We start from the raw sequence: 26,413 nt of genomic DNA, 5'->3' as shown, positions 1-26,413 counted from the left end.
CAACTGCATTGTCCATGATCCTGTAGACATAATGAAGTTTTAATATAATTGTAGAACCTCTCAATATGTCCTGTTTTTCTCATTACATGCATACAATTTAAATATTAACTACACTGAATTAATTTTTGATATATTTTAAATAAGCAAGAAGATGGAATTCAATATTAGATTACTTCATATTAAATGAAAAGACATCAAAATTTTCACTAGATGTTAGAGTTCACAGAGGATATGAAATAAGCAGTGACCACTTCCTTGTTAAAATAAAATTAAGATTACCACCTAAATGGCTACAAGTAACATGAACAGAAAGAAAAATTGAAACATTTAAAAAATTAAAACTAGACTACTGAATGACACAAATGTACAATGGCTATATGAACAAAGAATTGACCAATATCTAGATAAAATAAAACAAAATGAAGAAATAGAATGGCTTAATATAAAAATGATACTAAATTCAGCAGCAAATGAAAGCTTAGGAAAGACCAAAAAATTCAATACAAGGAAAAAACTGACGATCCGGGATGATACAATCAAAGAAATAATCAAAAAGAAAAAAGAAGCCTATCACAAATGGTTAAGCAGTAAAAGATTAGAAGATGAAATAGAATATAAAAGAATAAGAGCCATAGCTAAAAGAGAAGTCAGAAAAAGACAGAGAATCATGGAACAAATTTGTTTCTAATTTAGAACATGATTTATATAAAATAAGACCCAATGTATATAAGATTTTGAAACACTTAAATGCAGATACCAAAGAAAACATAAAATTAAACACTGAATTGAAATTAGAAGAATTTCTAAATTACTACACAGAACTGTGGACAGACAAATATTTTAAAAAAAACAACTGGCAAACAATTAACAAAAATGAAAAGGAAATAACTAAAGAAGAATTAGAAATCAGCCTGAAAGAAACAAGAAACGGAAAATCACCTGGAGAAGATAAGCTAGTTTCAGAACTATATAAATACGCAGGAACAACATTCAAAGAAAGACTTATTAATTTTAAATAAAATTTACTCAACTGGTATCCCCCCAATAGAATGGAAAAAAACAATTGTGATTCCTATTTTTAAAAAAAGTAATAGAGATGACCCTAAAAACTATAGAGGTATCAGTATACTAAATTCCTGTTACAAAATATATAGCAGAATCTTAAATAGCAAACTAATGAAATATTCTGAAAACTTTATTTTAGAAGTATAGAATGGATTTAGAAAAGGACGATCATGTATAGACCCGGCCTTTTGCCTAAAATTAATAATAGAGAAAAGAAGATAATACAATTTAGAAACACATATTGCATTTATTGACTTTGAAAAAGCATTTGACAAAGTTAAAAGAAACATATTATTTACCATATTAAAAGAAAGACAATACCAAATAATATCCTAAAAGCTATCACAAGTATATATATGAAAATAATCAAATACAAATAAGATTAAATCACGAGCTATCATATATGAGAGAGATAAACCAAGGGTTCCGACAGGATGTCCCCTCTCAGCAACTCTTTTTAATATCTACTTAAATGAAATAATAATAAAATGGAATAAAAATTTACATCAAGGAATTAAACTTTCTCCTACAGTAAACTTACACACTCTCCTCTTTGCCGATGACCAAATAATAATTACAAATTCTGAAGATAACTTACAGAAAGCTATTTTAGATCTAAATGAGATATCCAAAGATTATGGTATGATAATATCAACAGAAAAATCAAAAACTATGGCCTTTAAAGGACAAGATCCAGCAAGAACTAAAATAGTAATAGATAACAAGATCTTAGAACAGGTGAATTCATTTAACTACCTAGGATGTATGATCACATATGAAAATGAAAAAGGTATAAACGTAAAAATTGCAAAATATTTAAAAATAACAAGTGTAATTAACTCTATATTTAAACCAAACGTAGTTCAAAAACAAACCAGACTTAATGTATGGAAGCGAAATCTGGACAATAAAACAAAAAGACAAACAAAGATTAACAACAGCAGAAATAAAGTTTATGAGAAAAACTGCAAAGTATACCCTATTTGATCACAAAAGAAATGAAGAAATTATGAAAGAATTAAACCAAGAACCAGTAATAGAAAAAATTAAAAAATATAAACATAAATGGATGGAACACGTTCAAAGAATGAAAACAGAAAGATTACCAAAACAAGCCTTAAAGTACAAGTCATTAGGAAAAAGAAAACCAGGACGTCCTCTTAAACGATGACTTCTAAGGCCATGCTAGGCCTAAATCCTTGATATGCATGATGATGATGATGATATATTTTAAATTCATGGATTTAATCTTCCTAAAGAATAATATGTTTGAATTAATGTTATATGATTCATCATGCAATAAAAGTATCTTTTTTAAATTTAATTCCATTTGATGTTCAAAACAGACAAATTGGAAGTGTGGACAGTGGCGGATCAATCTGAAGTATTAATCAAATATTAAAAGAAAAACTGACAGATAATAGCTTACAGAAGTTTTAGGTTTAGAACCATGGGCAGTACCGTGTTTCTAAACTTAAAACTTCTGTAATATATTAACTGTCTTAAATCTATTTTTCTTTTAATATTTGATTAATACTTCAGATTGATCAGCCATTGTCCATGCTTCCGATTTGTCTGCTATGAACATCAAATGGAATTGAAACAAATTCGACTTACATTGCCACTTTTAATGAGGAATGATAAGTTTGCACTGTCTGTGGTTCTAAAGTTATAACTTTTGTAACCTATTCTCTGTCTTAAATTGTAAGCTTTTCTTTATAATACTTGATTAATACTTCAGACTGATCAGTCTGAAGTGGTGTATTCTGCACTGTTAAAAATTAAACTTACATTCAAGTATTTAAAGTTATTGTCTATGAGCAAGGCTTAAATATGCTTGCCCATCTGCATGCATCAAACAAATTTTGCCAGATGGGGTGTAGCTGCGGACAAGACAAAATATAATTTTTTTATTTAATAAAAAATAACTTTCTAATAAAAATTTTCCTAATTTTAAGGAGAGCATTCAGCATGACTAATCATTTATCATTTTATGGAATCCTATCGACTTACTTGAACATAAAAAAAAAAAAAAATGGGACGGGGTCTTGGGTGAGTACATCTTTCGTGTGGTGAGTAGCATTTTGCATAATTTGTTAAAAGCACTGCCTAAGAGTACACTTCTTAAAATGGTCATTTTGAATTTAGACAATGTTTTGTTCACAAATATGTTGGATATTGAATATTCTTAAGTGTTACTTTTGTTAAAAGAATGAAACAGACTAACAAAAGAGTAAAAATTACTTCAGATATTTATTGTAATCACTACTTTATTTACATTAAAATATCTTCTGGTTAGTTATGTAACAAAAGTGGAGAAAAATTAGTGACAGAATGAAATATAATTTTGCCTGTTTAAATTAAAGATACCAAGAAATTATATACTTGGTTTAATCCTTTATCCAAGTGTAAGCAAACAAGTTTGCACCTGAACTATTTTCAGGACTGGGGCAACTTGTATAAAGAAGCTAATGACTTCACATCACTTGCCTTAGTATTCCATAATGCAAAGCACATCTCTTTGTGGACATGCATAATACTATGCAATATGGGAAGCGTAACTATCCATACTAAGGCAAGTGATGTGAAGTCATTAGCTTCTTTATAGAGTTACCCCAGTCCTGAAAATAGTTCAGGTGCAAACTTGTTTGTTTACACCTGGATAAAGGATTAAACCAAGTATATAATTTCTTGGTATCTTTAATTTACAGTATAACCAAGATGGAAAAACTTCCAACAAATTTGCCTGTTTACATGGCAAACTTTACTGCAAACAGTGTTCTACAGGCATTACTGCTATCGGTTTCTTCTGCTGATGCAGGTTTTTTTGGTATGTCCCTAGGAGGTTTAAATTGGAAATTTCTTCCTCTTCTTCTTCCTGGTTTTCCTACAACAAATATGTGAGTTTGTTATCTCTCTCTCTATAATAAATTTATCAGTTTATTATTCTCCAGGTCACAAAAACATTATGTTCATGGTCAGGACCATTTTCAAAAACAAGACTTTTTCCTTTTTTTCTAAAAACGTTTTCCTGAATAATTCATAAACTCAAAGGTAGGAATTCAGGATCATTGAGCTTGATCCTGAATTCAAATCAAAATGTTTAAGTCTTTGTTGTTTTATATGGTTAGCACTGTCATATGAGGAATATCCAAGACTTAAATGATATTGATTGTCATCTCGCTTTTTTCCCAGATTGATGAATCACATTGTTGAAGCCAGTATTCATGCTACAACAATATAATTAATCACTCCTAGTGTTACAGCCAGAAACATCACCAGCATTAGAACATCTCTTTTCAAATATCGTAAAGGACAAAATCAAGTTGAAGTAATCATTAAAGCCTAATTTTCCACAAACATACTTGCAGAGAACAATAAAGTTTAAAATTAAGAAAACAATTTTCCACTATCACATTCACATCAAAATACAAGTTCAATTATTTTTAAATCTTATAATGTAAGGAATGTTCAAAAAGAATTTGGTCCTTGACATGTTTGTATAACTTGAGTCTCAGCTCAGGAACAATCATGCCAGAATGGAAAGAATGTATGATAGTTCTGTTGTACTAGGGTTCAGAAACCAAAGTCTAATTACTCATCTACCAGTATCTCTGGAATGGTAGTGAAGATTTTAGAGAAGTTTGTACACAGACATGAGTTGAAAAACAAGCTTTACTTTGCAAAGAACAGCATGGATGTAGAAGGGATGTCATGTTTTAGCAATTTGTCCATATTTTAAAATAATTTTATGGCTGAATAGATAAAGGGAATGAATACACTTGGATATTACTAAGGCATTTGATAGAGTACCATGTGAAAGGTTGTTATATAAACTGGAGCATATGGAATTGAGGTATAAACTGTTGACTTGAATAAGTTGGTGGCTGACAAACAGGTATCAGAATGTGGTACATGGTGGTGTTAATCTACCAGATTTTAGGTGATCAGTAGTGTTTGATAGGAATCCGTCCTTGGACCATTGTTGTTCAATCTAATTAATGATATTGGGAAGGACCTGATAGGAGATATTTAATTGCTTATTGATGATGCAAAGTAGGTAAGACAATCATGAATGTATTGATATACAGAACTTACAAAACAATTTGAATAAGCTGACAGTGGACAAGTGATAATGGTTGTCAATTCAATGTTAGTAAGTGAAAATATGCACTTTGGCATGAAGAAATTAACAATGGCATATTGTTAATATTGTTATATTGGTGGGATTATGTTACAAGAAATTAATGAGGCCAAAGATGTAGTTATGGCAGATAAGAAACTGAAACTGCCCTGCTTACTGGAGGCATGAAGTGGCTTGAAAAAGTTCCATGTTTGGTCTCTAGAGCAGGGTTTCTGGACTATATAAAAATAAATTAAAAATACAAATATATATATAAAATTGATAAAAAAATCAAAAAAAAATCGTAGCCCACCCACAGCTGAAATGTACTATGGGTGTGTAAATCATCTTTCATGCATGGGAGCAACATTTATATTATTATTAATATGATAAGAGAGTCAGAGACTCATATTAAAAATAAAATAAAATCACTACCTGGAGATGTGGATTAGAAACAAAAGCACTAAAACATGTTAAAAATAGTAGTGTATATATATATATATATATATATATATACATACACACACACACACATACACATTAAATTTAAATACCTTCATTTAACAAGACACAGGAAGATGTTGTGTGAACACACGGATGTAATACTAGGGTATCAAATTCCAACGGCTGTGCAGGATCAACATTAGTTAATGTTAGTGTTACATCAGTTCGTGATCCTTCAAGATCAGCTTTCACTTTAATGGTTCCATATATATCAACTGCAGATCGAAAACCTGGATGATCATACTAAGGTAATAAGGACAATTAAGTATCAGTTATAGCTATTTGCAATAAAAAATAATAATATTTTATTTTTAAATGCCATGATAATAAAAATCATAAAAACAGAAGATCAACCTCTCGTGGATAGGATCTCCATAAAAAATTTTAAAAAATCTAAAACAAAAATTTTAGAGATTTTAGAGCGGATAAAAAGAGGAAGAAAGAATATTCCAGAAATATCAGAATTACCACTTTTAGGCAAATTATACAGTTGAAATGGTATTAAGTAGCAGTTAGGTGGTGAATAAATATCACCATCTGGTGTGAGACCACCACCCCCTGTTTACTAAAAGCCATTGAAATGACTTGAAATAATTTCATGTTTAGTCTCAAGAAGAGAGTTTCCAGATAAATTAATTTTTACCCCACCTATTAGTACCTACAGTAAATTATACTTGCCAAGAAATTATATTCTTGTTTAATACATATGCATGTCCAAATGGAATGTATTATCAGATACTAAGGCAACCAATGTGCAGTAATCAGTCTCTATATACATGTACCTAGTGATGAAAAACTTCACATACAAAGTTTGCTTACACTTGGATAAAACAAAAATATATACTTAGTTCCAAGTGAAAAAAAAACTTTATACAAGTACCTACAGTACTAATGTACTATATACCAAAAGCCTTTTGTGGATTGAATTTTCATAAAAAAAATAATAAAATAATACATGATGCTCTGCATATATAAAAAATAAATAAAAAAAATTGAAGAAAAAAAAAAAAGGTATAAAACTGATAAAAATAAATAAATTAAAATATTCCTTAGTCCACTCATAGTACAAATATACTATAGATTTATCAGTGGCATCGTGTGCCCATTTTGGTTGGGTGTGCTGTGATGCGAGTTATACAACACGTGCTACAAATTTCATGTCAATTTGACCGTATGCATGGGCATGCACCCACAGAAAATTTTCCAGGGGGAGGGCAAAGCTTGGAGACAAATAATTACATCAATAAATGTCTTTTAGCATTTTTTGATGTAATTATTTATCGATGTAAACTATAAATACAGTACATTATTTTCATTTTACATTGATTTTAATGATCTTTAATTCTTGGAAAAAAAAAGTATTCAGAATTACAGTTTTAGCACAATTTCATATATAAAAAAAATTGACCGGCATATTTTATTAAAAATGAACTCATTAATTAATCCCCAAATCCTAAATTAAATTATTTCAGTTTAAAAGCATAAAAATCATAAAACTAACAAGTAAAATAATATTAAATTACATACACTTACCTTTTAAAAATGTATTTTTCTATTTAAATTTGTTTCACTATAAATTTACAATTTACACTTCACTCAGTGGCTCACTAGACACAGCGGGCAAACGAACTGGTCTCACTGTTCACGAATCAGAAATAGATGAACCCAAAACAGGAACACGTGTTTTACTGCTGCAATAAAACACGTATTCTATGGCTACTGTGACATGGGCCGAAACAGGCCAACTCACAATAAAATTTTAAGACAGACAAAGCTTATAAGGTTATAAGACATAAGGTTACATATCTCAATCATTATTATAATTTGTGGAATTTTTTACTCAAGCCCGGTGTGTGTGTGGGGGGAGTTCCCCATTTCCCTCCTCCCTCTGCAGACACCCATGATCGTATGATTGCATTTTTATCGATGTATGAAAGTTTTGAGAGTGCATAGCACATCAGCTCTCATCTTAATTGGTCCAAAGCAATTAATTGCAGGATAACTTTGAATACTTCTGTGTAGAGTGGGGAAACAATCTGTATGTTTTAAGATTCATTAGATAACAACAATGAAGGAGAATGCTATAGTTGGTTGGTATATTTGAAATACTCAAAGATGAAAATATGTGAACCATCATTTATAAGACATGTTAGAATAGGAAATGAAAAGAAAGAATAAGTGTGAGTAGAAATCCTTTCATTCAAGGTAAACAAATTATTAATAATTAACATTTTTGATATGTGTGTCCTATAAGTTGCTGGGTAGAGCAAATAGCACATCCTATAAAGTCTAGACATGAATAAGTGAATTTATGATGGCATAATTAAAAAAAAAAACTTATGAGGAGACAAAGAATGGCAGGAATAAATATCATTTGATGGAGCAACAAATCATCTCGTAAAATTTGTTGCCCGTGTTATGTGTATTTCTCTGGTTTGTGTATATTTCACTCCATTTTCCAATGAGTCTCAGTAAACATAACATCCGATCATTATCGGAATTATCCACGCTTTCGAGAATCCTACATTCATCAGTTTTTTTTTTTTTTTAGTATCAGCGGTTCTTCTGTCTTATCAATCTTACATATGCTGGTATTTTGTTGTAGATTAACGTCTTATAATACACAGAATATTCATTTTTATTCAAGAATAGATTTTTTTACTGTCTGTTGTTTCCGAAGACTTGAATAAAAATGTCTCTATACCGTTAAAAAACTTTGCAACCTCAATAGATGCTATACTGCATAGCAAGCGAAACATTTAGTTTTTTCCTCCTAACATCCACTTTCAAATTTACAGTTCCAGAAAACATGTGTAACAGTTGTTTGTAATAAAGCCATCAGATATAGTAATCGCTTAACTCATGACAAGTGACCAACATTCAATTCGTTTGGTTGACACAATAACCAATCTTAGCCACTAGGTGAGCTCGAAATTTTACCTCGCCCAGCCCATCCCCGCCTTCTCAGTGGTTTAAAAATATTAGAAAGCTAAGAGTTTGACCTGCTGCATCCTATTTACATCTTTTCAAAGGGTGCAAAGGTGTATGCATTTCAAAAGCACACCCGGGCTATTAACACGAATGTGATGCAATATTTTTGCAGCGAAAAGTGCCTTCTTCATGAAACACTAATGCTTTATTACCCTCGTGAAGAGGATAATTTAAGCATTAGTACAATAAATTGTATTCAATTTTAGGAATCGCGCAAAGTCTGCAAACAATTGGGGGAGAGTCTTTAACGGGAATAAATGCAAAAATATAATATGAGTGATACTGATATTTCGTGGATGAGCACCGCACACCTAGCACACACGGAATATTCACCCCTGATATTTATATATATCCTTTCATGGGTGGGAACTATATTTTTTAAATAAAATCTATATGCATTTCACAGAGCAGTTTTCAATGAAAATTTTGATCAATTTGATATTTGAGATCTCTATTAAAATTTTTCAAAAATATTAATTTTTATTTAAATTGGGTAATTTCAACCTGAGTTAGGATTATATTTATGTGATCCTTGAATTATTTCCATATTTCTGCTTTCAATTTTAAAATTAAATTATCAAAAAATATTACTACAAAAATGATATGGATAACAAGCTTTTAATTCATTTCAACTAATAATACATGTATTTTTTGATAAAAAAAATCTCATCTGGAGCACATTTTAGTGTATTATATTTAATTTCTATAATGCTCAGAACTGTTAAAAGTTTGTTGAATTTTTAATGAAGGAGAGTGACATGATAGATTTGCAAGTTTGGGCAATAATTTGCCTCATCACTTGCTTCAGTTACAGTCATAAATTACCAAAAGGATATTTGGTAATTTATCATTATTATTACAGGACACCACTAAGGAATCCGAGGACTCATCGCAGGAGGGCACTCTACTACATTCATCTCACTTTCTCCCCTAGTACTTAATCCTCCAACTATATATAATGCCATCTACTGCCTACCACCAATAATAATTATTATTACCCAAGACCCCATGGAATCAAAGACTCGTCTGAAAGGTCCTTTTATCATAAACACAGCTCATCATACCGTGCTTTAAATAGACTCAAATTCCCTGCAGACACCACATTCTCAGGCAAGGCATTCTAATCATTCACAACTCTGCACGAAAAAAAAAACCTGCTTCTCACTACCCTACTCACACCCTCTTTATAGTTTCCAGGGATGACGTCTGACCAAATCTGGACACAGTAGTCCATGTGTGGCCTAATCAAAGCCTTATATAATAGAACAAGAATCTCTCTACTTCTACAAGTCAGTGTCCTCCACATCATTCCCAGATGTCTTTGCATTGTCTTCACAATTTTGGCCATATGTCCCTAAATTTCAGATCCTTATCCACTATAACTCCCAGATCTCTTATTTCCTCCACCTCCAACAATATATCCACACTAAGCATAAATTCTACATCCCATCTTTGTTTTCCAAATTTTAAACCCTTACATTTTGTAACATTGAACTCACATCCCCATTCCCGTGCCCAATCACTCAATTTATTCAAGTCTTCTTGTAAGGCCACAACATCTTCTCTACTCTTCATGGTTCGTCCCAACTTTGCATCATCTGCAAACAACTGAATATCTCCATCCAAATCTTCACCAATATCATTAATATACAAGTTAAACAGTAATGGCCCTAAAACAGACCCCTGAGGTACACTACTAGTGACTTTCCTTTTCTGGGATATTGCTCCCCATACACAACTTGCAGATACCTATCAGGTAGCCAGTCTTCGATACAATGCACCAATCTAATATCCAACACCATCCACTGTAGTTTGACCATCAACTTAGGTCAAACTACAGTGGATGGTTAATCTATCAAAAGCCTTTGCGAAATCTAAGTATATCACTGTGTATCTCTCTCAGAGGAGAGGGATACACAAGGAAGTAGTCACCTTATTGTAATAAGTAAGTAGATTACTAAAACATGACCTCCCTTAGCAAATCCATGCTGTCCATCAAAGATAATACCATTGTTGTCAACCCAATTCTGGATCCTAGTTCTGACAAGCTTCTTCAACAACTTATTACAACACCTGACACATATAATAAATTTAGTTTAATCCATTATTCAAGTGTAAGCAAACAAAGTTTGTACCTGAAGTATCTTCAGGACTGAGACAACTTGTGGTAAAGGTGGACCAAGCTCTCATCACTACTTGTCTTAGTATCTCCCATAATGCAAAGCACATCGCCTTGCGGACATGTATAATGCTATGCATTAAGGAAAGGGCCACCTACTCAGACTGGTTTCAATCTTTATTGAGGTCTCATCAGTGGGAGCCGACCCAGAGGTGGTGATACTAAGGTGGAAGTAATGGAGAAGTCATATTTACCTACATGAGTTGCCAAAAGGTGTCTTACCTTATTATTAAATTACTTCCGATATCTTTAAATCCAGAGCGATTTAATAATAAAGTTAGTGGCAACTCGTATAGGTAAATATGATTTCTCCATTACTTCCACCTTAGTATCACCATCTCTGCGTCTGGCTCCCACTGACGAGACCTCAATAAAGGTCGAAACCGGTCTGGGTAGTGGCCCTTCCCTTAATGCATAGCATTATACATGTCCGCAAGGAGATGTGCTTTGCATTATGGGAGATACTAAGAAAAGTAGTGATGAGAGCTTGGTCCACCTTTAGCACGAGTTGCCTCAGTCTTGAAGATACTTCAGGCACAAACATTGTTTGCTTACTCTTGGATAAAGGATTAAACTACATTTATTATAGTCTAACCAAGTGGGAAAAAACTTCCAACACCTGACACACAGATAGGACTACAGTTTGATGCTTGAGTTCTATCACCTCCTTTATGAAGTGGCACAATCTTGCCCTCCTTCCACTCCTTAGGAACTTGACCCAGTGCAAGACACGTATTAAAAAAATATGTCAAGGCCGGCATTAACTCTCTGGCACATTCCTTCAGAATACGTGGTGATATATTATTAGGTCCCACAGCCTTATTTACATGTAGTTTGCTCAACTCCCCATATACCTCTTGCTCACTTACAGTCAGTCTCTCCTCCTCATCATCAACTGCTTTCAATCTCTCCATGAAGTCACATTCACAAGAATGAAAGACCTTTATGACCTGCTCATTAAGTATCTCCACCACACATTCTGCAACAGCTGTCTTCATACCATTTTCTCCAATCAATGTCATCCTTCCATAATCATTCTTTCTTTTGCTGGCTACATATTGAAATAACTGCTTAGAATTCTTTTTGGCTTCATTAACTAACTACCTCACTTTAGTATCTTCACCAACCAAGTCACTCACCTTTCCTGGTCTTTGTAGTCCTCATGGAATTGGTTATTTCCACTTCTCTTATGCTGCCTCCATAATGCCCTTTTTCTCAGTATCGCATGCTTAATCTCTTTATTCATCCATTTCACACCTACCTTATTTAACCTTCTCACCCTTGGAATACATTGAGACATTGCATCTACTAGATAGTTTTTGAAAATTCCCTAAGTTGCATTGATCTCTTTTCCAGCTAACTCCTCATTCCATGCTACACCTGCAAGCTGTCTCTTGAGCTCTTCATAATCATCCCCCCCCCCCTTGTAGTTCCACATATACCCTTTTCTTACAGAGGTCCTCACACTGCTGGCAGCCACCGAGGTAATCATCTCATGGTCACTCTCACCAACTGGTGGGTGATTTGACACCTCATTTATAATTACATCCTCTGAGATGTCCAAATCCAAGCCCCTCAATCCTCATGTGCCCACTGTTACATACTGTCTGAGGTAGTTATCCCTCAAAAACTCAAGAAACTCATTTTCTTTACTTCCAGTTGTTATCTCATCATTCCAGTCTATATTGCCATAATTAAAATCGCCCATAATGATCACTCTTTTCTTATTTGCTTGGCTAATTTGATTATACATTTCATAATCACTACCATCCACATTACCTGGTCTATAACAACATCCAACCAAGTATTTCATTCCATTCACCTCTATCTCACACCATACTGCCTCAAAACCACTGGCACTATTTCCCTCTTGCATCTCTACTTTGCATGGACATAACTCTTTCTCTATCATCAATAGCACTCCTCCCTTCCTTTTTACCCCTTCGATCCTCACGAAACACATCATGCCCTTCCATCTCTATTCCTGTCAAGATGTCATCCTCATCTAACCATGTCTCACTTATTCCAACAATTTTTGGGTGAACAGACTCAATTAGTGCAACCATTTCATCTGCCTTGTTTCTTACACTTCTAGCATTTGTATACAAACACAACAGCTCATTCCTGGATCTACAGCTAGTTCCACTGATACCACTCATTTGATGTGATCTCTCCATACTTGACTGGGCCATTTACCTTTCTGCTTATTCATTTTAGAACTCTTTTCAATTCCAACTGTTTCCTCCTGATCCTAGGTCATCCCATTCCTTTCCTGTCTACACATGGTCTCACATCCTCTTGGAGCATCCACCTTTCTCACACTGTGTACCCCTGTCCACCCTGAGCCTCACCATTTTCCTGTTCCTCTTGCACACCCATTCTCTCATTTTCCATACTCATGCCACTCACTTCCTCATTCATAACCACCTCTTCAATCTCTCATGTCTTACTCTCCTGCTCTTCCACATCACTAGATCTGATTCATTCTCTGTACTCACTTCTCTACCTTCCAGCAGCAGTCTCTCCAAGCGACTCACACTATAACCACTCAAATGCAGTCCATCTCTTTTATATAGTTCATTCTTCAAACTCATTCTACACATTACCAAACTATACTCCCCAATCTCCTCACACATTTCAGCCAACATATCATTCATAATCCTTGCTCTCCACCTCATCTCACCACAGTCATACCTAGGCAACATGCTTATTACCCTTCCTATCACACTATTCTCTTTTATCTGTCTAAGCAGCAGCCTCCTGATGTCCATTCTGATGTGCTCTTTGTCCTCGGTCAAGTCATTCATAACTATTAAAACCATCAATGCCTTTGCTCGCTCCCTCCTCATATCCAATGCCTCAATCACTCTACTCGTTTTACCACCTGGAAAACATACTTTGTGCATCCTCTCATCCTGCACACCTTTAATAATGGAGTCACCATACAACGCTACTTGCTAGTCTTTCGTTAATTCTTTCGTACCTACTTGATTTGTTTTAATCGTTTTCACCCGAATTTTTTTAATTTCACTCCACATCTATTTCATCTCTTGCCTCATCCAACCCAATTCAACTTTCGAATCTCGAGTCACATTCTCTCTATCATTCAATCTTTCTAATTTTCGAACTCTTGACCTCTCCAGCATCACACTTTCACTCTCATTCATTCTTTTGAGTTTCCGTTCTCTCAGTCCATGTGTCCAACTGTTGTATCATTTATTCTTTCGATTTTTCCCACTTTTGAACTTTGCATCACACTATTTCCAGTTTCATTCAATCATTCTTTAGATTTTTCCAACTTTTGTATCTTTCGTCACACTATTTCTGGTTTCTTTCGTTCTCTCAATTTCGTTGCTTTCCACCACATTCGCCTTACTTTCATCCTTTTTTACCATCCATTATGGTTTTCAATAGTAATTTTCATAGTAATTTTTGTCTGTAAATTGCATGTGCTCTCATGGCTGATTTACCTCTATGTGGAATGGAAAATCTGAATTTCCGGGAGAAAAAACCCTGCTACCTCCATACAAGATTGGCTAACTCACCTTCGGTTGAAAAAGACCATATAAAGATTCCTCTTGTCATGATGAGAATCAAACGCAGGTCTTTTTCAATTGAAGGGCACAATGTCTAGTTGTTCTTCCAGCTGCACTGGGGGGGCCATAGTGCTACATATGCTCATTAATGCTATATAACGCTTAAGTCTAGGCAATGGCATTTTCTGTCCAACAAAACACACATATGCTGTATTTGTGAACTTTTCTGAGATTGCGTGATCAATATTTCTTTTAACATAGAGAATAAACCTTGGAGTCAACAGCATATGTATCAAACAATTCTTGTAGATAAACTTATACATAGGTTACACATGACTTTAAATTTTTCAGGAAATGACAATGTATACTAAAATATTAATTAAAAAACTTTAATCAATACCTCCTATATTTCGGCAATGTTACATTGCCATCTTCTGGGAACATAAAACTATGATATGTGCACGCAGGCACTAACAACGAGCAAATGAGGCTGACGAAGGAACTGAAGTTGGTCCTAGAGTCCAAAAGGTGCCTCCTAGCAGGCTAAATTAGGTCGTCTTGGCTGTTGAGCTGATGTTCCTAAGAACATCAGCCCAACAGGTCTGAAGAACTAACAAAAATTCTAAAAAAATATGACCGGACTACCTGTTACAAGCCTTATAAGAAATCGGCATCCCTTATCTGCTCCACCAAAGACCAGCCACTTCCACCCTAGACCTAAATGGAGCATACCAGATCCCTTGCAGTTGTAAACTATCCTACTATGGCCAAACAGGCAGGACAGTTAATATCAGGATATCTGAACACAAAGACTACATCTGGTTTCACCAATACAGCCACTCAGGACTTGCTGATCATGCTCCAGATACCAACCACAGAATACACTGGAAGAAAGCCACTTTACTACACCGCAGCAGTTATAAATATGAAAGATTATTCCTGGAATCAGCCTCAGCTCTAAAAAACTTCCTAAACCTCAACAAATTTGGGTGCATGAGACAGCTCCAAATTGTGGAAGCTTGCATCCTAAGAACATCAGCCAAGACAACCCAAGTTGGCCAGCTAGCTGGCACCTTTAGGACTCTAAGACCAGCTTCAGTTGCCTTCATCAGTCTCATTTGCTCGTTGTTAGTGCCTGCATGCACATATCATAGTTTTATGTTCCCAGAAGATGGCAATGTTGTAAAATTCGATGCAGTAGGATTTTTCCTTCTCTTTTTGCATCGACTTTTACAGAGGTCACAACTTGTAAACAAGGTAAATATTTCTGTATTAATATTGTAAATTTTGTACAAACCGATGTAGCTAACTCTACAAAAATTAACATGTAAGTTTGTGCAGAAACTGTAAATATCAAATAAATGTTTAAGTTGTATGATTCAAGGACAAAGTCATAGATATTGGCACAGTATTGATGTAGTTCAATTTTGAAAGAAACAATGTAGGAATTGTATATACAAAGTGAGTGCTTTTAACTGTACTCGGTGTCAGCCAGATGCAAGCTTCAAGGACAGTGTCATAAAAAGCGGTTTAGATCTGAAGCAGTTCCGCTTTTTGTAAACAAGATTATGCGTGTTCCATGGGAATTAGAAGTGAACATTAATGTTGAAAGTCAAGACCATTTTGCGCAGGAATATTCGGGGCCTCGACCCTTAGTCCAGGGACCTGAGGAGTCATATATAGGAGGTCCTCTAAGTTACAAAAAGTGTAGAGAATTATAGATCCTTTCCTCTCGCTGTGTGTTGTGTTAGTCGGAACGTTTGAAGTCTCGAGAGCGTAGCTGTGAGTACCATGAAGCCATCGAAGGAGCAAGAAAGACGAACCAGAATGCCTTGCCATTGAGAGAACCAGCAATGTGCATCAGGCTTCAGACACCTTCGGCAGACTCAGAAACGTCAGTGAAATGTGCTTCAAGCTCCGAGAGTCATCTATGCGAGACAGTGGTAAAAGACAGAACCCCTATATGGAAGTTAAAGCCTAAGACGGATAGGCAACTAAGGGAACCTGCAGAGGAACTGGGAACTGGTATAGTGTTGTGTGTTAACGAAGATCCGTGAGTACAATTTGTTGCGTTTATCTATGATATGGAAAATTGACTGAAAGTCCACGGGACATTTTTTTGTTTAAACATAGTTCATTGTTCCGGACAAAAAGTAAAACTAAAGATCAATTGTACAAAAAATAGAATAGGAGATAATTTGCCATAAAATTTATAGAGCATGATATTCTTAGTATTGAGAAGGGTTGACAGTTTTCTTTGTGTCATAATACTGCATGACTCAGTGTATATTCAAATGTTGAAATGTTACAATTATAGTTTTAGAATAGAGCTAAGAGGGAACCCTTTTAAAAGTGTATGATCTTGTATATTTGCCTTTTAATTCGAAATAAACAAGCTCGTTTTGTTAAAGAATCGTACTGCCTGATCATTATGCAATGCACTGTTTCCAAAAAAAAATTATGGACTTGTGAATGTAAGTATTAGCCACGATTGATAAATAAGCTTTTTGGATAATCTCAGAGCTCTACAGGAAGTTTTCAATATATCTAATACCACAAAGAGAACCTTGGTGGCATAGTCGTTAACTCTAAATAAATTTTCCGGAGTTTTCCCAGTAACAGAAATATCTAACCTATAGAGATGAGTAAGAAAATTAAGACACACGTGAGGGGAATGCTACAATGTAACATTGCCGAAATATATAGGAGGTATTGATTAAAGTTTTTTAATTAATATTATTAATATTTTAGTATGCATTGTCATTTTCTGAAAAATTTAAAGTCATGTATCAAAAAACACACTCATTACTTCAGTAGTCTTGCATATTAATAATTCTTAGTGCTTTATCTATGTATAGAATTAAGCTAACTGAGAGGAGACTTACACATAGTCTTTTCAGAAATGTAATGTCCAATCCTCACCTTTTCATGTAACTGGACTTGCAATTTGGGATTTAGCCATCTAAACTGTGTTCTATATTTTATTGTACAATGAAACCTGTGGAAAATTCATGACTAAACAAACACACGTAATAACCACAGTAATAAGTTTTAATAAATAAACATTTCATAGGACATTGTCAGTACAGTTAATTCAAACAATACTAGGAATAACATACAGTTAGGGAGCATGATTACAATGGAATCCCAATATGCGTGCAGTAGCATGTTACAGAATTAAATTAAAATATATCTGGAGGAAAAAAAAGAAATAGATATTATATTAAAATAAGACAACAAATATAAAAAAAATAAAAATAAATTATTTTACACAATTTTGTATGACAATTTCCCATACTTTAGGAATAGCAAGAACGTCATTATGGTTCAGATTTGATCTGTGAATAGGGCTTCAGCACTTTCTTTATATAAACATTCATGTTTATATAAAGATTTATGTAGAAGTTTGGTCTTTTTCCAATGGATCCTATGGTTTGGATTTTCAACTCTGTGTTTTGCAAGGCCAGATTTTTGCGGTTTGATAAGACTGATATGCAGGGGCAAATTCTCCACGTTTGAGTGTGCACAGCAAGCAATGCTGTGCACACTCATTACTTGAGAAAGAAGTAATATTCATTTGTTAATAAATGCATGCATTTATAAGCATTCCATTTAGGCTTTTATTTTTGTAGACAGAAGGCGTTTTAAGCTTGCGAGGCAATAATTGAGCTTTGCATTGTGTATCGAAGGCCGATGCTTGCTCGTCTAGTCAAGCTGCCTTGGCTTACTCAGTTGTGGGAGCGTCCTCACTGCAGCACTGTGATTTCATGCAACCGTATAGCCATTTCTGCTCCCTCCACATCGTCTCACCCTGTTGCTTAAACACTGGCCATGTAGTCAAAGCAGCTCTAGCCAGTGAGCTTCAGCTAACCTTTCCAAGTGTGCATGATGTTTAAGTATGTAAACTGCTGCATTTATTAGTTTTCTGTTAATTTTGAGGCAGTAAGATGGATACCGGACAGTCATTCAGGAGTGTTCAGGAGAAAAGTGATATTGTAAAGAACAGCAGGCCATGCCCATCACTGCCAGATTTAAAAACTCATCATAAGGAAAAAAAACAGAGAATATGTTCGCTTGTTCAGTGAGGGTCAGTACAAGAATACCCACTAGTTAGAAGGATCAAAGAAATTGAATAAGCTGTTTTGTTGGTCCTGAATTCTGTTTTCTGGTGATAACAGGGTGTGGTGCAAAAGTGGTTTTAGCAACTTAAAACACTTTGACATTGTCTATTACCAGCCACGAAAAATCTGCCAACCATATTAAGTGTTTTCTTCAATTAAACAGCTTCGGAAGAACAAGAATTGATCACCAGCTTGATGAATAGAAATGCGTCAGTGATGTACTGCATAATGAAAAGGTGAAAAAAAATCGCAAAATTCTGAAACGCTTAATAGATGTTGTCTGTTACTTATTAAAGCAAGAGCTACCATTTTGTGGTCATGACGAGTCCCTGATGTCTGCAAACAGAGGAAATTATGTACAACTTCTTGATCTAATAAGTCAGTATGATCCTCTTTTGGTAACTCATTTGAAGGAGTCCTCTATTTTTAAAGGTACATCTTCAGCCATTCAGAATGACTTGATCGCTGCAATTACCTCAGTAGTTATGGAGGTAATAAAGAAAGAGATCGAGCAAAAAGACTATGTGGAGCTAATTATGGACAAAACTTCTGACATCATAAACAAGTCTCAACTTTCGATTGTTCTTCATTACATTGATGGCAACAATGAAGTTCATGAAAGATTTCTGGGTTTCACTGATGTGAGCCGAGATCGTTCCACTGCAGCACTTTTCGAACACATAAGTGCAGTTCTGAAGGAGTACGTGCGAGAAAAAAACTCATGGTGCAGATGTACGATGGTGCTGCTGTCTTAGCCAGTCAAAAGTGAGTAGTTTAAACAAATGGATCCAAGAACAGTACCTGAGCATGACTTTCATGCAGCCATTTGCTAAACTTAACACTACAGCAATCTGCTTCCAACATCAAAGAGTGTACAGTGTTCTTCCAAACTATGTTGGGTCTTGCTGCTTTCTTCTCAAAGTCTACAAAGAGGACAGCTGCTCTTAAGAACTTTCTTGAAAGGAAATTGCCCACTGCAGCACCAACGAGATGGAACTTCAAGTATTGTGAACACTGTGAAAGAGAATTATGGTATAATAGAGGCATTCTTTCAACACATTTTGGATGCTCCAGATGACTGGGACAGTCACACAGTTTTGAAAAAGCGCAAGGTTTTTTTAACTTTCTTACATAAGTTTAACACTCAATTTCTATTGGTAGTATTTTCAAAGATTTTCTCCTTTTCTGATGTTGTCTTTAAAATTTTGCAAACCAAAATCTCTAGATATAAGATATTGTGCCAAAACAATTGAAGAATTCTCTTTAAATATTCAGACTATGAGAGAGGAAGGTTTCACGAGTATTTATGACAATGTTAAACGTGATATTAATGTTTGTGAAGGGAAACCAAGTCATAAGAGATGTCATATGTGTGATGACTCAGAAGAGTTAAGATTTAAGCATCTTTTCAATGAAATCCTGGACAACATCATTTTACAAATTCAAGAGAACTTCAAATCTATTGCAAATTTTCAGTTCTTTTCTCTCCTTAATTGTGATTTTTTTGAAAACTACAGAAATAAATTCCCTTATAGTGATGTAACATATCTGCAAAAAACCTATGGATCATTATTCGATATAGTTCTCTTAAAGGCTGAACTAAGTGTAATGTACACATCATCTGAATTCAAAGACAGAAGCATTCAGACTTAATGAATTTCATGCATATCAATAAAGTGTACGTGGGTATGCCTCAGGTTTTCAAATGCATAAAGTTGGTAGTAAGTATTCCTCCCAAGACATCCTCTGGGGGAATGTTCATTTTCGGTGCTAAGGCGCATTAATACATACTGCAGGTCAACCCAAGGACAAGAAAGACTGTTAGCGCTTTATCTATCGAGAAAATGTTGCTTGGGAAAATTAAGTTACAACCAACTTTTTATGACGATGTTATTGACCAGTTCATAAAGAAGAACCGTAGGGTAGAATTTGTATTCAAGTAAGTCAGCTAAATTGAAAAGATAGAATATCATTTGTAAAATAAATGTTGTATTTGTATGATTAAATGTACATAAATTTCTAAATATATAGTTTTAAATGGTCAGTAATTCATTATTCCACTAATCAGACTTCAATCACACCTCTCACTACCTGAATGATAACAAGAGCAAGTGTGAATTTCAAGACCAGCATTCGCCCATACGGATATGATCTTGATATTCCAAAATGAACAGATCTATCTGTCTGTCCATAGTAGGACAATTTACAGAAGCATGGAACCTCGTACATGCCAGGTGGCATCCGAGGTGAGAGTCTTTAGGAGAAGGTAATAAGTTATAGATCTGGTTGATTGGTTTGTAGGAAGTATCAAGTTTGTATTTCTTTATAATTTTTGAAAGACATTTGGAGATGCCTTTGACATAAGGTATGAGAATCCTACGGGCTTGATCTTGTCTAGGTTAATGATTTTTTTGAGTTGTTTTAAGATTATATCCATTTAGCAAGGCTGTATTTTTGATTATTTCCAATTCTTGGTTTAGAGATTCTTCAGAGGAGCAAAATCTGTGTGCTCTGGTTACTAACGATTTAATGATGCCAAATTTTTGATGATGGCTGATGAACAGGAGCATTGTGAGTGTAGAGGCTTGAAAATGTTGGCTTGCGATAGACAGAAATGGAGATGGAACCATCTTCTTTTCTTTGGATGTATAAATCTAGAAAGGAGATAACCTGTGGACATTCTTTTTCTAGCGTGAATTTGATGTGAGGATGAAGAAGGTACTTCTTGCTCAGACGTCACAACATATCGTAGCCAAATTGTTGGTTTGGGTTTAAACGTGAAAATTTTTTCTTCAAGGTATTCTAGAAACAGGTTGGCTAAGTTTGGTGATAAGGGAGACCTCATTGTTGTTCCTTCCTCTTGCTTGTAAATTTTCTCTTTCCAAGTGAAGTAACTGGACATAATAACAAATTTGAATAATTCAACAATATCAGATGGAGATTTTTGAGTTAACAAGTCTACCGTTTCCTTAAGAGGAATATTAGTGAAGAGGGAGACAATGTCAAAGCTAATTAGCATGTCAGTTTCCAAGAATTGAATGTCTTTAATTTTTGCGTGAAACTCTGTTGAATTTTTAATTGATGAGGCTGAGTGGCCTATGTGAGGACGGAGAAGGTTAGATAAAAATCTTGATAATTTGCAAGTTGGGCTGCTAATAGAATCCACAACGGGTCTGAGTGGAACATTATTCTTGTGAAGCTTAGGTAAACCATATATTCTAGGCGGTATAGCTTGGTACGTTGAGTATTTTAATTGTTTCTTCATCTAAGGAAGTGGTTTCATCAAGTAACTTGATGAGTTCCTTGAGCTGTCTTTTTTTATAGGATCATAATCAAGTTACTAGTAGCAAGGCTTATACGTTGGTTAAACATAACTGGTAATTAGTTTACAGATTAGTTAACAGAATAATTAGTTCACGCAGGCACTAACAAAAGCTCATTTGCTTTTGTTAGTGCCTGCGTGCACATACCATATCTTTATGTTCCTGAAGATGGCAGCGTGACGTTGCCGAAATATAGAAGTTATTTATTAAAGTTATCTTTAATTAATATACTTTATATGCGTTGTTAATTCCATAAACTAATTACCAATCATTATCAAGTTTGGCGTATGTGTTTCGATCTCAGAGTAGTAAATTCATTTTTCGGTAATGTGATAGGGTATCTAGAACAAGAGTGGTATTTCCCTTGTTGGCTCTAGTGCTGATTATGTTTTTATTACATTTTAAGGAGGTAAGAGCTTTCAATTCTGCTGGTGGTATATTCAAGTCCGAAGGTTTGGCATCATAGATTATTTTGGCTATTTCGAAATGAAGTCTGTTGGCTTCAATACTGGAAAGATGACCAATGTTTCTTTCAATGTTAATATGGAAAGCATTTAGGTGAAATGGCAAACTTATGACCTCCTGTTAGAACATTTAATTCATCTTCTGTTGGTGGATGACTAGATAAGTTGACAACCCATTTTTCAGCAGTAATTTGTTAGTATTATTCTTAGATCTCGTAGACACGGTTATACGTTGGTTATGCATTATCAAATCACTTAAGGAATTGAACAACATAGACATATATATATAAATTAAATTACACATTAATAAATATTTCCGATATTTCAGCAACATCAGGTTACCATCTTCAAAAGGAACTTACAAAAAAAGGCACGTGCACATAAGCACTACAACACAGTAACTGAGAATGAAGAGATGAAACTATTGTTCTCCTAAAAGTCCTGATGGTGCCCTCTAGCAGGCTAAATAGGTGTTCTTGGCCGTTGGGCTGAAGGTCTGCTGATGTAAGCCTCCCAAATTTGGGGAAGTCGCATACAACCGAATTTGTTGAGGTTTGGAGAGTTTCTTAGGGCTGAGGCTGATTCCATAAATAGTCTTTCGAATTTGTATTTGCTATGGTGTATTACTGTAGCTTTCTTCCACTGTATTCTGTGGTGTGTATCCAGAGCATGGTCTGCAACACCAGAATGGCTGTACTTGTGAAAACGGGTGTAGTCCTTGTGTTCCGAAATTCTGATATTCGCTGTCCTGCCTGTTTGGCCAAAGTAAGACAGTTTACGGCTGCAAGGGACCTGGTATACACCAGGTAGGTCTAGGGGAAGTGGTTGGTCTTTAGCGGAGCGGATAAGGGATGCCAATTTTCTGTATGGCCTGTAACAGGAGGTCAGGTCATGTTTTTTTTAAGACTTTGGTAATTTTTTTCGAGGTGCCTCGGATGTAGGGAATGGTGATGGATTTAGAGTAATCCTTGTTGTGGAGGGGGGGGAGGGTGGCTGTGGTTTGTAGGTTTTAATACTTTTTGGATTTTTTTTGGGGGGTAGGAATTTGGGGGGGGGGGGGGGAATCACATCCTCGACACTTTCTCAGCCAATGGCTGAGAAAGTGTTGAGGATGTGATTTAGTTCGGTGTTTAGGGTCATGTCGTTAGAACAGATTAGTTTAGCCCTATTGTATAGTGTTTTTACCACTCCATATTGTTGTGAGGGGGGGGCGGAATTGGTGAATGTGTCTGCCTGTATGGGTAGGTTTTCTATAAACTGAGAAAACCAAGGTTCCATCAGGCTGACGGGTGACTAGTGTGTCTAGGAAAGGGAGGCTGTTGTTTTTCTCTTTTTCCAGGGTGAACTTGATTCTGGGGTGTTGGTTGTTTAAGTGTGTTAAGAAGGAGAGGAGTGTTTCAGAGCCATGTGGCCAAATAGCAAACACATCATCAACGTAGTGAAGCCATATGGTTCGTTTTTATGGGGCAGAGGCTAAGGCTTTTTCTTCAAAGGTCTCCATAAAGAAATTGGCCAAGGGTGGGGAGAGTGGTGAACCCATGGCTGTCCCCTCTATTTGTTTGTAGAATTTTTCTCTGCAAAACGAAATAGCCTGAGTTCATTGGGAACTGAAATAGGGCTGAGATATCGGGAGAAAATTTAGCTTGGATTAGCTCTAAAGTTTTCTTGAGTGAGACATTTGTGAATAAGGAGGAGACGTCAAAGCTGACCATTATGTCAGTATGTTGGAGTGTAAGGTTTTTCTATGCTGGCTTTAAAGTGGGCTGAGTTTTTTATGTGTGATGGTGTGTTGCCAGTATAGTGTGTGAGCTCTTTGGCCAAATGTTTAGCTAATTTGTAGACAACAGTCTACACAATTAAATCGTCTAACTTTCCTAAAACATTGCCAGGATAATCAGGTAATTCCGAACTGTGTAAAATTCAACGACTGTTTTGTTTCACAAAAAGTTCTCCGTATATATAACAGCGTCAGCTACACGTTGCTTCACGAACAAATCACCGCCACACGGTTTCTCTTAGCGGGCATTAACGAAGTTATTCGTGCCTTCGAAGAAGAGCTTTCATGCACTTTAAATCACGAGCTTTGGTCAATTTTACTTGACGTCTTGTGTACCGCTGCAGACAAAGAATTTGAAAAAAATACGAGGCCGACAGATGAAAAAATTCGAAAAATTAAAACAGAACTCTACGTCTTTTTTCTGGGAGCAATGGCCACAACTTCACCATTGCTCCCAGAAAAATCCTTAGTGAGAATATTATGATCCAGATCCAATGCGAAATCCGCCACCTTCCGAATCAAATCGGCAACAGTGTAAGACTGGATATAGCTTGTGTCCTCTCCAAAGCAAGATCACCAAAAACCAACATATCCAACAAGGAATATAAAGCTCTGCAGGAAATGAGGAATAATAAAGAATTAGTCATCACCAAAGCAGATAAGGGAAATGCAGCGGGAGTACTTAACCAAAAGGACTATACAGGTAAGCTTAATGCTCTTCTATTACATCGAGCTACTTACTCCCTATCGAATACGATCCCACCAACTCACAAATTAGAAAACTTCACAGGCTCCTTAAGAAAGTCACTTCTTGGCCTGTAGAAGTTACCAACAGATTAAAGCCGTTTACCTCTATACCCCCCCCCCCGTATTTATGGACTCCTAAAAATACATAAAGAAAATGTGCCATTACGTCCCATAGTGGATGGCATTGATTGCCCCACATACAAATTAGCTAAACGTTTGGGCAAAGAGCTCACACACTATACTGGCAACACACCATCACACATAAAAAACTTAGCCCACTTCAAAGCCAGCATAGAAAACCATACACTCCAATATACTGACATAATGTCAGCTTTGACGTCTCCTCCTTATTCACAAATGTCTCGCTCAAGAAAACTTTAGAGCTAATCCAAGCTAAATTTTCTCCCGATATCTCAGCCCTATTTCAGTTCACAATGAACTCAGGCTATTTCGTTTGGCAGGGAAAATTCTACAAACAAATAGAGGGGACAGCCATGGATTCGCCACTCTCCCCACCCTTGACCAACTTCTTTATGGAGACTTTTGAAGAGAAAGCCTTAAACTCTGCCCCATAAAAACCAACCATATGGCTTCGCTACATTGATGATGTGTTCGTTATTTGGCCACATGGCTCTGACACACTCCTCTCCTTCTTAACACACTTAAACAACCAACACCCCAGAATCAAGTTCACCCTGGAAAAAGAGGAAAACAACAGCCTCCCTTTCCTAGACACACTAGTCACCCGTCAGCCTGATGGAACCTTGGTTTTCTCAGTTTATAGAAAACCTACCCATACAGGCAAATACATTCACCAACAATCCACCCCCCCCCCACACAACAATATGGAGTGGTGAAAACACTATACAACAGGGCTAACTAATCTGTTCTAACGACATGACCCTAAACACTGAACTAAATCACATCCTCAACACTTTCTCAGCCAATGGCTACCACCCCCCCTCCACAACAAGGATTACTCTAAATCCATCACCATTCCCTACATCCGAGGCACCTCGGAAAAAATTACCAAAGTCTTAAAAAAAACATGACCTGACCTCCTGTTACAGGCCATACAGAAAATTGGCATCCCTTATCCGCTCCACTAAAGACCAACCACTTCCCCTAGACCTACCTGGTGTATACCAGGTCCATTGCAGCTGTAAACTGTCTTACTTTGGCCAAACAGGCAGGACAGCGAATATCAGAATTTCGGAACACAAAGACTACATCCGTTTTCACAAATACAGCTATTCTGGTGTTGCAGACCATACTCTGGATACACGCCACAGAATATGGTGGAAGAAAGCTAAAGTAATACACCGTAGCAAATACAAATTCGAAAGACTATTTATGGAATCAGCCTCAGCCCTAAGAAACTCTCCAAACCTCAATAAATTTGGGTGTATGCGACTGCCCAAAATTTGGGAGGCTTACATCAGCAGACCTTCAGCCCAACGGCTAAGAATACCTACTTAGCCCACTAGCTTCATCTCGTCATTCTTAGTTACGGTGTTGTAGTGCCTATGTGCACGTGCCTTTTTTTTGTAAGTTCCTTTTGAAGATGGCAACGTGACGTTGCC

General features: G+C 35.7%; 1 protein-coding gene across 1 annotated transcript in view; it reads right to left on the bottom strand.

Moving 5' to 3' along the window:
- Positions 1–26,413, bottom strand: part of LOC150102495 (AP-5 complex subunit mu-1-like) — a 246,378-nt gene that overhangs the window by 93,000 nt on the left and 126,965 nt on the right. The window contains exon 9 of the mRNA XM_090399180.1: positions 5,743–5,935. Coding sequence (XP_090255306.1) covers positions 5,743–5,935 — 193 coding nt within the window. The remainder of the gene's footprint in view (positions 1–5,742; positions 5,936–26,413) is intronic.

This window comes from Typopeltis vanoorti, chromosome 10 (genome assembly GCF_054136105.1).
Source record: "Typopeltis vanoorti isolate ZY-2024b chromosome 10, IOZ_Tvanoo_1.0, whole genome shotgun sequence".
Classification (NCBI taxonomy): domain Eukaryota; kingdom Metazoa; phylum Arthropoda; class Arachnida; order Uropygi; family Thelyphonidae; genus Typopeltis; species Typopeltis vanoorti.
This window is presented reverse-complemented; position numbering and strand designations above follow the sequence as displayed.